Below are 13,942 nucleotides of genomic sequence, written 5' to 3'. Positions count from 1 at the left end.
TTAGAGAGCTTATAATCCGTTACGTAATTTAAGTACTGCCCCTAAATTGTAAAATATTATTTTTAGGCCTCGGACTCACGACACTATTGACATTTTCTTTAAACTATTCAAAACTATCTTGTAACTATTTTGAAAAAATGACACTTAAGTTACTATTTTTTCAAATTGCTTGCCAATGAAATTATTATTTCACTTTGCCTCTAAAAGTTCTGTCAAACTTTCAGAAAATTTCAAGGGATTTCAAAATTTTCAAATTTTATGAAGAAATTTGAAAAGATATTAGAAATTTCAAGATAACTTTTGGCATTTCAAAGTGTTTCAGGGGATTCGAAGGATTTTTACCAGATTCACGCGATTTTAAGTGATTTCCAAAAACTATAAGAATTGTCAAGATTTCAACAATTTCATGGGATTATATAAAGATATCAAAGGCTTATAAGGTTGCAAGGGATCTTTAAAGAATTTTTAGAAAACTTTAAGGAGTAGATTTAAACATTTTTTAATTAATTTTTTTAAATATTCATGATTTCAAAATGTGGTAGGGGTTTTCGAAAGATTGATGGGGTTTACAAAATTGCAAAGGATTTTAAAAAATTTATGCAGTATATTTAAAAAGATTTCAAGGAATTTCAAGATATTTTTAAAATTTCTAAGGAACTTGACAATATTTGGGGGGTTTATAGGATTTAAAAAGAAATTAAAAGATTCCATAAGATAATAAACAATTGCTTCAGATTTTAAAGGATATACATAAAATAAAATTGGAGGGTTTTCCAGGGTTTTCAAAGGAATTCAGGTTTTTCGAAAAACATTAAATTGAATTTCAAAGATTTACAGAGCTTCAACATTTTAAGAGTATTTTAAAAGATTTAAGAAATATGTATCAAAGAATCAACTTTAAAGAGATTTCAAATAATTTAAAAGTTTCTAGGTAATTTTAAAAGATTTCAAGTTATTTACTGGCAGTTGATTATTTTACGGAACTTTAGGGGATACATTAAATGTAATGAAATTCTTAAGTATTTCCTGGGATTTTATGTGGTCTCAGAAAATTTCAAAGATTTAAACAAATTAAAAGATTACATGATATTATAAGCAATTTGTAAATAATTCAAGAGATATACAAAGTTGGAGAGTTTTTCGGTGATTTTAGAGGATTTGAAAAGAATGCAAGGGGTTTTAATAGATTTCAGTATATTTCAAGTAATTTCAAAGCTTTCAGGGTATTTAAAAATATTTCAAGAAATATCAGAAATATTAAAGATTTCAAGGGATTTTAGAAGATTTTATCACCCCATTTTTTTATTTAATTAAATAATTTCAGAGACTATTTTACAGATTAATTTGAAAAAAGATGAATTTAAATTAATTTAAAGATTAATTTAATAATTTAAAAAATTCAAATATTTAAAAATTAATATTGAAAAATTAAAAATGTTAAGATGTGGCAAAGATTTCTAGGGATTTCACAAAATTTATGAAATTTCGAAGCATTGTACAAAATAATACATAGTGTACTTTAAAAGATTCTGAAGAATTTCATAAGATTTAAAATAATTTCTTAGGATTATAGAAAATTTGAAGAAATAAAAAAATCTAAACAATTTCGAATGATTTCATAAGATTTCAGAAGATTTACAATATTTCAAGTAAAATATTTGAGTAATGCATAGAATTTCAAAAGAAACTAAATTATTTCATGCGATTGTAATAAATTTCTTTAATTTTCATGGGATTTAATAAAACGAATTCAACTGGCTTAAACGAATTTAAACAATTTAAACGAATTTAGGTTCGAAGGAATGTCAAAATATGAAGGGTATTTTAAAAGATGTCAAGAAACATCGGAAATTTTAAAGATTTCAAGGTTTCTAAAAGAAAGAAGTTGATAAATCTTGTAATTTATTTTTCAGGGGCTGTGAAAATTACTCCAGCGCATGATCCGAACGACTACGAAATAGGAAAAAGACACAACCTGCCTTTCATCACAATCTTTGACGATGATGGAAACATTGTTGGAGATTATGGAGTCTTTACGGTTTGTTTATAAATAATAATAATAATAATAATAATAATAATAGACTTCACAGCCCAAATTGCTCTCAAAACAGGAAAACAGGGGGATTATTCACGAAAATATGGGAATAAGTTTTTTTTTTAAATTAAAAGAATGTATAGGTACCATATTGAGTTCAATATGAAACACTTAAAATTTCAACTTCATTAATTTTCTACGAAAAAAAGATGAATTATTAATGAAAATTTCAAGCTAAAAAGACCAAGTTTTCAGGAAACGGTTGACTTTTAAACCTAAAAATATATCATTTCAACAAAAAGTTTATTTTCAATCAGAAAATATTATTTTTTAAACAAGCAGTTGAATTTTTAGCAAAAATAAGTATTTTAGACCACATTAAATCTCAATCCAAAAGGGCGAATTTTATATTGATAAAAAAACTTATTTTCAACAAACCAGTTGAATTTTTAATAAAAAATATGACTTTTAACAAAATTGTTGAATTTTCAGCTTAGAAAGATGAGTTTCCAATCAAATTGTCGAACTTTTAAGCAATAAAAAGATTAAGTTTCAATCAAGAACAGTTGCATTTTCTAATAAATAATTGAATAAGGCAAATTTATTAGAAGACAAAATTTTCAATAAAAAGGACGTATTTTTTTTGCCAAAAAGACAAATTTTCAACAAAACAATTTAAGTTTTCGAACAAAAAATATGACTCTAACAAAATAGTTCATTTTTGAACTAAAAAAGATATATTTCCAACCAAATAATTAAATTTTCAAATAAACAAGATAATTTTCAACCAGAAAGAATTTGATGAATTTGATGAATCTTCAACAAAATAGATGCTTTTTAAACTAGAAAAAAAATTTCAACAAAATTTTTTGATTTTCAACTAAAAACTATTAGTTTTCAACCAAAAAAGGAGTTGATAATTTTGCAGTTCAAAAAATCGATTTTCAAACTAAACAAAAAAATGAATTTTCAACAAAATAGATGTAATTTCAACCAACTAGTTGAATTTTTAATCAAGAAGATAAATTTTCTACAAAAAATATGAATTTATAACAAAATATATGAATTTTCAACAACAAATAATATTAATTACAGACCAAACCTTTTGCGTTCACAAGTAGATAGTTGAACTTTCAAACAAAAGTGGCAAATTTTCAACAAAATAGTTGTATTTTTAAAGAAGTGATCGAATTTTCAAACAAATAGTTGAATTATTAACGCAGAGAGATGTATTTTCAACCAAGATTTTTTTCTACCGGAAAAAATTAATTTTCAATTAAAAAGGGCGAATTTTATGTCTAAAAAATAACAATTTTCAATAAACTAGTTGAATTTTTGATAAAAAGATTATTTTTGAACAAAAATTTTTGAATTTTCAACCTGCAAAGATGAGTTTCCAACGAAATTGTCGAATTTTTAAACAATGAAAACATTAAAGTTGCTGTGTTTTCAAACAAGTAGTTGAATAAGACTAATTTATTAAATGGCAAAGTAATATTCAATGAAGAAGGACGAGTTTTCTTACCAAAAAGACAAATGTTCAACAAAAGATGTTAAGTTTTTGACCAAAAAAGTTGACTCTTTGATAAAATAGTTCATTTTTGAACTAAAAAATATCAGTTTTCAACCAAATAATTGAATATTTAAATAAAAAAGATCATTCTATTACCAAAAGTGGAATAGTTAAATTTTCAACCAAAAAGGATTTTAATTTTTAATAAAAACAGATGAATTCATTAAAAAGACGAATTTTTAACAAAATAGTTGATTTTTAAACCAGAAAGTATTTTTTTAATCAGCGACGAACCTAAATTTCAACCAAATTTTTCAATTTTTAACTCAAATTATCAAGTTTCAACCAAAAATGGAGTAGATAATCTTGCAGTTCAAAAAATTGATTTTCAAAGCATTTTAAATCAAAAAGATCAATTTTCTACCAAAAAGATTCATTTCTTACAAAATACATGAATTTTCAACCAAAAATTTGAATTTTAGACCAAGAATAGCGCAGTTAAATTTTCAATTAAAAAAAATCAGCCAAAGCAAAATAACGTTTCGACAAAATAGTTCAATCTTTAACCGATAAGATGAATTTTTAACAACGTAATTAAACTTGTAACCAAGTACTTAATTTTCAGTAAAAGCATAAGTTCTCAATGAAAAATTTAATAGTTGAATTTTCAAATAAAAATATTAATTTTTAACCAAAAATGTATTAGTTCAATTTTCAGTAGAAAAAAATTTTAAAAATTCAACGAAAAAAAACCTGTTTTTGAACAAAATAGTTAATATTCAACCAATAAAATCAACTTGTAACAAATTCGTACCACTTTCAGCCAAGTAGCTGAATTTTCAACTAAAAATATGAATTCTCAATAAAAAATTTAATAGTTGAATGTTAAACTAAAAACGATCAATTTTCAGGCAGAAATGGAACGCTTAAATTTTCAGTTTAAAAAAGTACTTTTCAACTAAAAACAATCGAATTTTTAATAAAATAGTTATATCTTCAAGCAGTAAAATGATTTTTCAACAAAGTAGTTTAACATTGAACCAAGAAGTTAAATTTGCAACCAAAAATATGACTTTTTAACAAAATAGTTTAGTTTTTAATTTAAAAAGATTAATTTCGAACCTTAAAGATGATAGAAGACTTTTCAATTAAAAATAATCAACTATCAACAAAAATATTTGGATTATATTTGAGGGTTTCATTAATTCAGTTTGCAGTTAAATGAAGAAAAGGATAAAAAAAAAGTTTCTTAAAAAAAGGGGGAAAAAAGAGGCATTTTTTTAAAAATGGGAAAGCAGGGGAATAAGGAAAATAGTTATAAATCTCCCATTAATTCGATTATAAACAATTATAGTTTATAAAACAAAGTTCGTTTTGAATTGCAGGGAATGAAGAGATTCCATGCGAGAAAAGCGATCATCAAAGAACTAACAGAGAGAAAACTCTTCGTCGAGATAAAGGATAATCCGATGGTCGTGCCAATTTGCAGTAGATCAAAAGACGTTGTGGAACCGCTCATAAAGCCTCAATGGTAATAAAATTATAAATATTTTTTTTTCGAAAATTTACTGCATTTGTATTTATAATAATTGTGATAATTTCCAGGTACATAAAGTGTGACGATATGGCAAAAAATGCGCTGGAGGTCGTAGAAAAGGGCGAATTAAAAATTATTCCAGATCAATTTAAAAAAACCTGGGACCATTGGATGGTGGGTATTAGGGATTGGTGCATTTCTCGTCAACTGTGGTGGGGACATCGTATTCCTGCTTACTTTATAACTGTCGATGATCCGTCCATTCCAACCGGCTCGGTAATTTATTTTATCCTCATTTTAATTTACTTCTTACAGGCCACTTTTTGAACAAAAAAGATTAATTCGAAACAAATTACATAATCTTTCCATAAAACAGTGGAATTTTCTCCAAAAAAAAATATTATATTAGATATTTAAACCAAAAAAGAATTTAATTTTAAATAAAAAACAATTTGTTATGACCCAAAAGACGATTTTGAACAAAATATTTGAATTCTCGTCTAAAGCAGATTAATTTTCAACCATACAGTTGCATTTTTAAGAAAAAAATGTATTTTATACCAAACAGTTCAATTTTAAACTAAGAGGATTAATCCTTTATAAAAAGACGATTTTTTTACAAGAAAATACACCAGAGAGGAATCTTCTACAAAATGGTTGCATTTTCAACTTTTAAATACCTACTAATCTTCAACACAAATGTAATAATTGGTAATTAAACAAAAGAAGGGTTAAATATAACCAAAAAGACGAATTTCCAACAAATTATTTGAATCCTTGAATAAAACAGATTAACTTTCAACCTTACAGTTGCACTGTTAATCAAAAAATTGATTTTCTACCAAAAGGACGACTTTTAAACAAAGAACATAAGTTTTTAACCAAATAGTTGAATTTTATAACAGAAAGATTAAATTTCAACAAAGTACATACATTTTCAAGTTAATATTTTGAACAGTGAATTTGCTGTTAGTCCAAATTTTAATGAACTTTTTTTTTATAAAGTTTTTTGACCAAATAGTTAAACTTTTAAACTAAAAAAGATCAGTTTTTAACCAAAAATGGAGTAGTTGAATTGTTGGTCGAGGAGAATTAATTTTTAATCAAGAAACTAATTTTCTACAAAACACTTGATTTTTTTACCAAATTGTGGAATCTTAAAACCAAAAAGGCGATTTTTCAGTAAAAAAGTTTAATTTTCAACTCGCGAATATGAATTTTTAACAAAAAAGTTCATGTATAACCAATCAGTTGAATCTTCAACAAAATAGTTGAATTATCAACTTTAAAAAAAAAGTTTTTTCAACTAAAATTATGAATCTTAAACTAAAAAAAGAGAGCTTTCATGAAATTATTACAACTTTCCAACAAGGAGTTGAATTTTCAATATAAAAAGATGAACTTTCAACCAAAAATTAGTTAATATTTCAACAAAAAAAGTTTTTATTTAAATTAAAAAATACTTAGATTTAACCAGTAGAGACTAATTTTGAACAAAATGTTTGAAACGAAAGAAATTAATTTTCAACCAGGTGCATTTTTTAACCAAAAAATTTTTTTTCCTACAAAAAAAAATAATAAAAAAAAAATGCATCAATTTTCAACTAAGTAGTTAAATTTTCTACCATATTGTTGAAGTTTCGAATCTAAAATACGAATTTCTTACAAAAAACTTAATTTTTAACGAAAAATTTAGTTTTCAACCGAAACAGATTAATTTTTAACCAGACAGTTCCATTTTTAACAAAAAAAAGATGTACTTTTTATAGAGAGATACATTGTCAAACCAAAAAGAAGAATTTTTTACAGATTAGTTGAATTTTCAATTCAAAAAAAAAATTTTGAGTCAAGGAAGAAATGAAATTGAAATCAATTGTTTAATTATCTAGCCAAAAGGGCCAATTTTCAACAAAAGAGTGGAATTTTTAATCAAGAAGTATGACTTTAATAAAATGTTTTAATTCTCAATGAAATAACAGTCTTTTCCCTTTTTTCATTTTCCCACTTAATTGCGTACGGAAAGATTAAAACCCCTATTTTGATTTAAATTTCATTTTTTTTTTTTGGTTCAAGGGCCGAATATTAAATTTTGTTTGTTAAGAATTCATCTTTCTTGTTAAAGAATTCTTTATTTGGTTTCAAATTGAATTGTTTTGCGAAAACTCAACATTTTTTTTAAAAAGTCATACTTCTTGATTAAAAATATAACTGTTTTCTTAAAAATCAATCTTTTTGGTTTAAAAACAAAATAAAAATGTCTATAGAAATTTAATCTTTTATAGTTAACATTGGAATTTTTGCGTTAAAAATTAATATTTTTCGCTGGAAAATTAAGTTTTCTATTGAAAATGTAACCGTTTTGTAGGAAATTAAATAATTTATTGTAAAGTGTAACTATTTGGTTGAAAATTATTGTATGTTGTTTAAAATTCATGGTTTTGGTTTAAAAATGTATATCTTTCAATAGAAATATCATCGTTTTTCGTAAAAAAAATAAAGTTTCTGGTTAAAAATTATTATTCTTTGGTTGAAAATTAACTTTTTTTTGTTGAATATTCATATTTTTCGGTTGGAAATTCAACTGTTTTGTAGAAAATTCATATTTTCGTCTCGAAAATGAAACAATTTGGTGGAAAATTTAACTAGTTGAATGCAAATTGACGTATTTTGTTGAAAATTTGTCTTTTTGGTAGAAATAATTTGTTTGTTTGTTAAAAATGCAACTATTTGTTTTAAAATTAGTCTGATTGAATTGAGAGTTCAAGTATTTAGTTAAAAATTCAAATTTTTTGATTAAATCCAACTATTTTTTCATTTATTTTCTTTTTTTTTTAATTGAACATTAATTTTCCTTAATAACAATTTAACTATACCATTTTTTGTTAAAAATTCGTTTTTTTTGTGCTATATTTAATAGATTTTTATTTCAAATAAAAATATTTTTGGTTTAAATATCAATTATTACATTTTTTCTGGAAAATTAACGTTTCTAGGTTGAAAATTCAATGCTTTAAAGAGAATTCGGCTTTTTGGTTTGAAAATTCAACAGTCTTTTCGAAAACTCGCTTTCTTTTTATTAGAAACTAATTGTTTTAATTAAAAATTTAATTATTCGATTGTTTGTTGAAAATTTATGTATTTTCTTTAAAAATCTTTTTTCTTGTAAAAATTAATCTGTTTTAGTTTATATTCAAGTATTTTTTCGAAAAGTCGTATTTTTTGGTTATATTTAACTGCTTTTTATTTAAAGTAAAAATCTTTTAGGTTTAAATATCAACTATTATATTGTTTGGTGAAAATTAATATTTTCAGGATGAAAATTCAACTGGTTTTTTTTTTAGAGAGAATTCGTCTGTTTGGCTTAAAAATGTAACAATTTGGTAGAAAATTCAACTGCTTTGTTGAAAATTTCTCTTGTTTGTTAAGAATTCATCTTTTTCGTTGAAAACGTATCTCCTGGTTTAAGAATGTAGCTATTTTTGCTGAAAGCTTATATTTTTTTTTGACTTGGAAATTCAACATTTTAGACGGCCCCTAGTTAGCCGTTGAGACAATTTATGTAAAGCCAATTAGCGGAGATGTTAAAAAATATTTGTTAAGGAGAAGTAAAGAAATATTGGCATTAGTACAATAGTGTAATCGCGTAATTCAATGAAAAATAAAAAAAACCTGCGATTCTTTTCAAGGTGACTGATAGTAAATACTGGGTGAGTGGCCGGTCCGCAAGTGAGGCTCAAGAAAAAGCCGCGAAAAGATTTAGTGTAAGTGTGGATAAAATATCGTTGAAACAAGACCCTGATGTTTTGGACACTTGGTTTTCATCCGGACTCTTCCCATTTTCTGTCTTTGGCTGGCCTGACAAAGTAAGTCTAAAAAATTCTAGATCGCGAAATCAAAAAATAATATTTAATTTAGACTGATCGTGAATGATTTTATAGACAGCGGAACTAGAAGCCTTTTACCCTGGAACTTTGTTGGAAACTGGACACGATATTTTGTTCTTCTGGGTGGCAAGAATGGTTTTCTTAGGTCAAAAACTATTGGGAAAGCTTCCCTTCAAGTAAGTAGTTAGGACCCACCCATAATTTACGTAGCTCATTTTTGAACCATTTTTTACATCTTCTCTATGTTTCGCACATGTTAGTCATTTAGTAGAAAATATTCATCAAAAACTTTTTTTTCCATGTTTTTTTAGTTACTATTATATATTTTGAAATATTGGTTATGCATTTATTCTTTATTTTTAAATGAGGTAAGTGTGACCTAAAATAACCTAAACATTTTAAAGAACGATTGTGATCATAATAAACGGTAATAAAATGCAATATAAAACGAAATTTTTAACAACAATGTAGGAGATTCTCTATTCAACCTTTACTAAAGGTTTTCGATACTTTTACTTACCGTTGAATCTTTTTTTTTTCAAATCTGGAAAAGTAGATTATTAAATCTAGGGACATATTTAGCAAATAGTGAAAACCCCGATAAGCTTTGTTTTTATGGATATTTTTTGTAAATATCCAAAAATCTTTTAAATTATTTCAAATCTTTGTAAATTCCCTGAAGTTTTTGAAAATTTCTTAAAATCCTTCGAAATCCCTCAATTCTTGTGCATTAATGATTTGAAATTTCATTAAGTATTCTCAAATCTTTTGAAATCGCGGGACGTAACCTGAAATCTAATGATATTCCTTGAAATCCTTTCGAAATGCCCTAAAATATTTGCAATTATTTGAAATATTTTGAAATCCCTTGAAATATTTTGAAGCTCTTGTAAATCCCTTGGAATCTTTTAAAGTAGTCTAACATATTTATAATCCTTTGAAATCTTTTAAAATCCCTTGAAATATTCAAATATTATAGTATGAAAGTTCTTGGAAATTCTTTCAAATCTTTAAAATAGTCTAAAATCTTTAAAATCCTTTAAAAGTTCTTGAAATTCCTGTGAATCTTATAAAATATCTTCAAATCTTGTCCAATATTTAAAAATACCTTAAATTGTTTGAAAATTCCTTTGAATTTTGGAAATTTCTGAATTCTTGTGAATATATGTTTTCAAATATCATTAAAGACTTATAAATAAGTTCCTGAAAATCCCTTGAGATATTTGAGATCCTAGAAAATTCATGAAAATCCCTTATTAAAGGCCTTTAATCCCTTCAAAAAACTTTAAAATCTTTTGACATGTCCTTAAACCTTGTAGGTCCTATAAAATCCCTTAAAATCATTGTGCTTGCTATTTTAATTCTCTTCAAAATTCCTTTCAGTCTTTTAAAATACCCTAAAACATTTAAAATCCTTTGAAAATTCTTGAAATCCCTGTGAATCTTTTAAAATATCTTAAAATCCTGTAAAACATTTGAAAATACCTTAAACTATTTAAAATACTCTTTAAAATTTTGAAATTTCTCAATTCTTATAAATATATTTTTGGAAATATCATTAAAGGCTTATCAATAAGTTCCTTAAAATCCCTAGAAATATTTGAGATCCTGAATAATTCATGATAATACCTTATTAAAGGCCTTTAATCTATGAAAAACCCTTTAGAATCTTTTGAAATATCCCTAAACCTTATAGATCCTATAAAATCCCTTGAAATCATTATCCTTGCATTTTTTTAATCTCTTGAAAATTCTTTCGAATCTTTTAAAATATCCTAAAACCTTTAAAAATCCTTTGAAATTTATTGAAATTCTTTGAAATCTTTAAAAATTTCATAAAATCCTAAAAATATTTAAAATCCCTAAAAAGTTTTAAACTCTTTTAGAAATAACTTCAGTAATTTGAAATTATTTAATTTTGTGAATACATTTTTTGAAATTTCATTAAATCCTTCAATCCCTTAAAATTCGTTGAAAATACCGTGAAATCTTCAAAAATATCCTAAAACCTTATCCCAAAAAATTTTTCTAAATTTTCCGAAACTGTAGGAAATTCTTTAAAACCGCATGCACATTTTTTAAATCACTTGAAATCGTTTTCTCTGAATTTTTGAAATCTCTTGAAAATTTCTGGGAATTCTTTTAAATATTCTAAATTATTTCAAATCTTTACCAATACCTTGCAATTTTAAAAAGATATTGAACATTCCATGAAATGTTTTAAAAAACCCCAAAATCTTTTGAATTCTTTGAAATCTATTGAAATTTTTGGAATCTTTTAAAATATCCTCAAATGTTTAAAAAAATGTTAATGTTCGTAATAAACTTAAATATTTTTTAATCTCTTCCTAAATTCTGAAATCTCTCAATTTTGGTGAATAAATTCAGTGAAAATTCAGTAAAATATTATAAAATCCCTTGAAATGCCGTGAAATTACATAAAATCTGATGATATTCCTTAAAATTCCATGAAATATTTGAAGTTCCTTCAAAATTACTGAAATCCTCGGAAATCTGATAAAATTCTGTGAAATCCCATGAAGTGACATAGAATATTTGAAATTCTTTGAAATCTCTCAATTCTTCTGAAGGAATGTTTGAAATTTTTTTGAAATGCCTTAAAATCATAATCCTTGAATTTTTTAATCTGTTGAAAATTCTTTGGAATCCTTTAAAAGATCCTAAAATATTTTCAATCCTTTGAAATCTTTTGAGATTCTTTCGAATCTTTTTAAATACCTAAAAATCTTTAAAATCCTTTCAAATTTCTTGAAATTCCTCAGTATCTTGAAAATTCTTTAGTCTTTAAAAATGATTTAAATCTTTAGAAATCCCTTGAACTATTTAAAAATCTCTTGAAACATTTGAAATCCTTTGAAATACCGGAATTCTTGTATATACATTTTTTTAAATTCCATTCAAGTGTTATAAATAAGTTTATTAAAATTCCTTGAAATATTTGAGATTGTGGGAAAATACCCTAAAACATTAATGCAATTGTGTAAAGCTTTTGAAAATTTTTTGAAATCTTCTAAAATGCTCTGAAATCTTTTAAATCCTTTGAAACCTCTTGAAGTATATGGAAATTCCTTGAAATCTTTTAAAATATTCTAAAATTCTTTAAAATTTCATTAAAATATTATAAAATCTCCTGAAATCCAGTGAAATTGCATAAAATCTGATTATATTCCTTAAAATTCCTTGAAATATTTGAATTTTTATGAAATCCTTTTAGATTATGGAAAATTCGTTTAAACCAAATATTGAGAGATTTTTAGAGTTCTTTAAAATTAGTGGAATCCTCGGAAATCTTATAAAATCCCATGAAATCAATTAAAATTGCTTAAAAATCCTTACTTTAAACCGATAAACTTAAAAAATGTTGAATGATTTTTGAGTAGTAGTCATTTAAAAAATTGTTTTGTGTGTGTGTGTGTGTGTGTGTGTATGTGTAATAGCCAATAAAGAAACAATATTTAAATCAAATTGTTGAACTATCAAGCCAAAAAGACGAATTTTGAATTAAATAAAAGTCTCTCATTTTTTCACATAATTGCGAATTGAAATAATAAAACTCAATAAGAAAATGCATTATTTTTTGTTCGCAAGTTCATTATTTTCGGTTGAAAAGAATCATTTAAAATTCTTTGTTAAGAATTTATTTTTCTTGATTAAAAAATTCCATTAATTGGTTGCAAGCTGAATTATTATGTTGAAAATTTTGTTAAGAATTTATCCTTCTTGGTTGCAAATTGAACTATTTTGTTGAAAATTTGTCTTTTTGATTTGAAACTGTACCTTTTTCTGTAAAAATCTCATCTTTTTTGTTTAAAAATACAATATTATAGTTAAAAATTAAACTGTTTCGATTGAAAATTAACTTTTTGGTTTAAAATTCATATATTTGGATTGAAAATTCAACTGTTTAATAGAAAATTAATATTTTTGCCTCGAAAAATAAATAATTTGGTAAAAAATTTAACTATTTTGTTGCAAATTCTTCTTTTTTGCTAGAAAATGAATTTTTCGGTTGAAAATGCAACTATTTGCTTCAAAATTAATCTGTTTTAGTTGAGGATTCAATTATTCTGTTGAAAATTCATCTTTGTTGGTTAAATCCAATATAATTTCAACATTTGTAATACTTTGAAATACCTTAATTCTTGAAAATAATTTTTTTAAATTCTCATCAGAATGTTATGAATAAATTTCTACAAATCCTTTGAAATATTTGAGATTGTGAGAAATTTACATTTAAAACTTTAAAATATAACCTTAATGCAATTTTGTAAAGCTCTTGAAAATGTATTGAAATATTTTAAAATACTCTGAAATTTTTAAAATCCTTTTAAATCTCTTAAAATCTATTAATATACCTTGAAATCTTTTTAAATATACTAAAACTCTTTGAAACTTAATTAAAACATTATAAAATCCCTTGAAATCCAGTGAAATTACATTAAATCTGACTATATTCCTTGAAATCCCCTGGAATATTTAAAACTCTATGAAATCCTTTAAGATTCAGTAAAATTCGTTAAAGCACCTTATTGGAAGATTTTAAAAGCCTTTAAAATTAGTGATATCCTCGGAAATCTTATAAAGTTTAATTATTAAATGCTTATTGTTATATTTATTATTATTATTGAATTATTATATACTTGATTATTTGTAAGTCCTCTGAAATCCCTCGAAATCATTTTTAAAAATGTAGAAATTGTAGGAAAATGATAAATAACACCAATTCTCTTATGTTTTTTTATATTTATAGAGAAGTTTACTTACATGCAATGGTGAGAGATGCTCATGGAAGAAAGATGAGCAAATCATTAGGAAATGTTATCGATCCCATGGATGTAATTAACGGGATTTCTTTAGAGGTAATATATTTAAAAAATTTAATATAATAACTATATTATATCAATATTTAAAGAGCTTGTCAGAACAGTTTATCGCTTCAAAAACGTCTAATT

The 13,942-nt window shown here is 24.5% G+C and overlaps 1 protein-coding gene across 2 annotated transcripts in view; it reads left to right on the top strand.

Annotated features, from left to right (window-relative positions):
* Positions 1-13,942, top strand: part of LOC117174683 (valine--tRNA ligase) — a 52,138-nt gene that overhangs the window by 19,198 nt on the left and 18,998 nt on the right. For both annotated transcript variants that reach the window (XM_033363981.1, XM_033363982.1), the window contains exons 7-12: positions 1,914-2,038; positions 4,934-5,079; positions 5,154-5,361; positions 8,772-8,948; positions 9,024-9,145; positions 13,741-13,849. In XM_033363981.1, coding sequence (XP_033219872.1) covers positions 1,914-2,038; positions 4,934-5,079; positions 5,154-5,361; positions 8,772-8,948; positions 9,024-9,145; positions 13,741-13,849 — 887 coding nt within the window. The remainder of the gene's footprint in view (positions 1-1,913; positions 2,039-4,933; positions 5,080-5,153; positions 5,362-8,771; positions 8,949-9,023; positions 9,146-13,740; positions 13,850-13,942) is intronic.

Source organism: Belonocnema kinseyi, chromosome 6 (genome assembly GCF_010883055.1).
Source record: "Belonocnema kinseyi isolate 2016_QV_RU_SX_M_011 chromosome 6, B_treatae_v1, whole genome shotgun sequence".
Taxonomy (NCBI): Eukaryota; Metazoa; Arthropoda; class Insecta; order Hymenoptera; family Cynipidae; genus Belonocnema; species Belonocnema kinseyi.
Note: the sequence above shows the minus strand (reverse complement) of the source record. Positions and strands in the feature narration are given on the sequence as shown.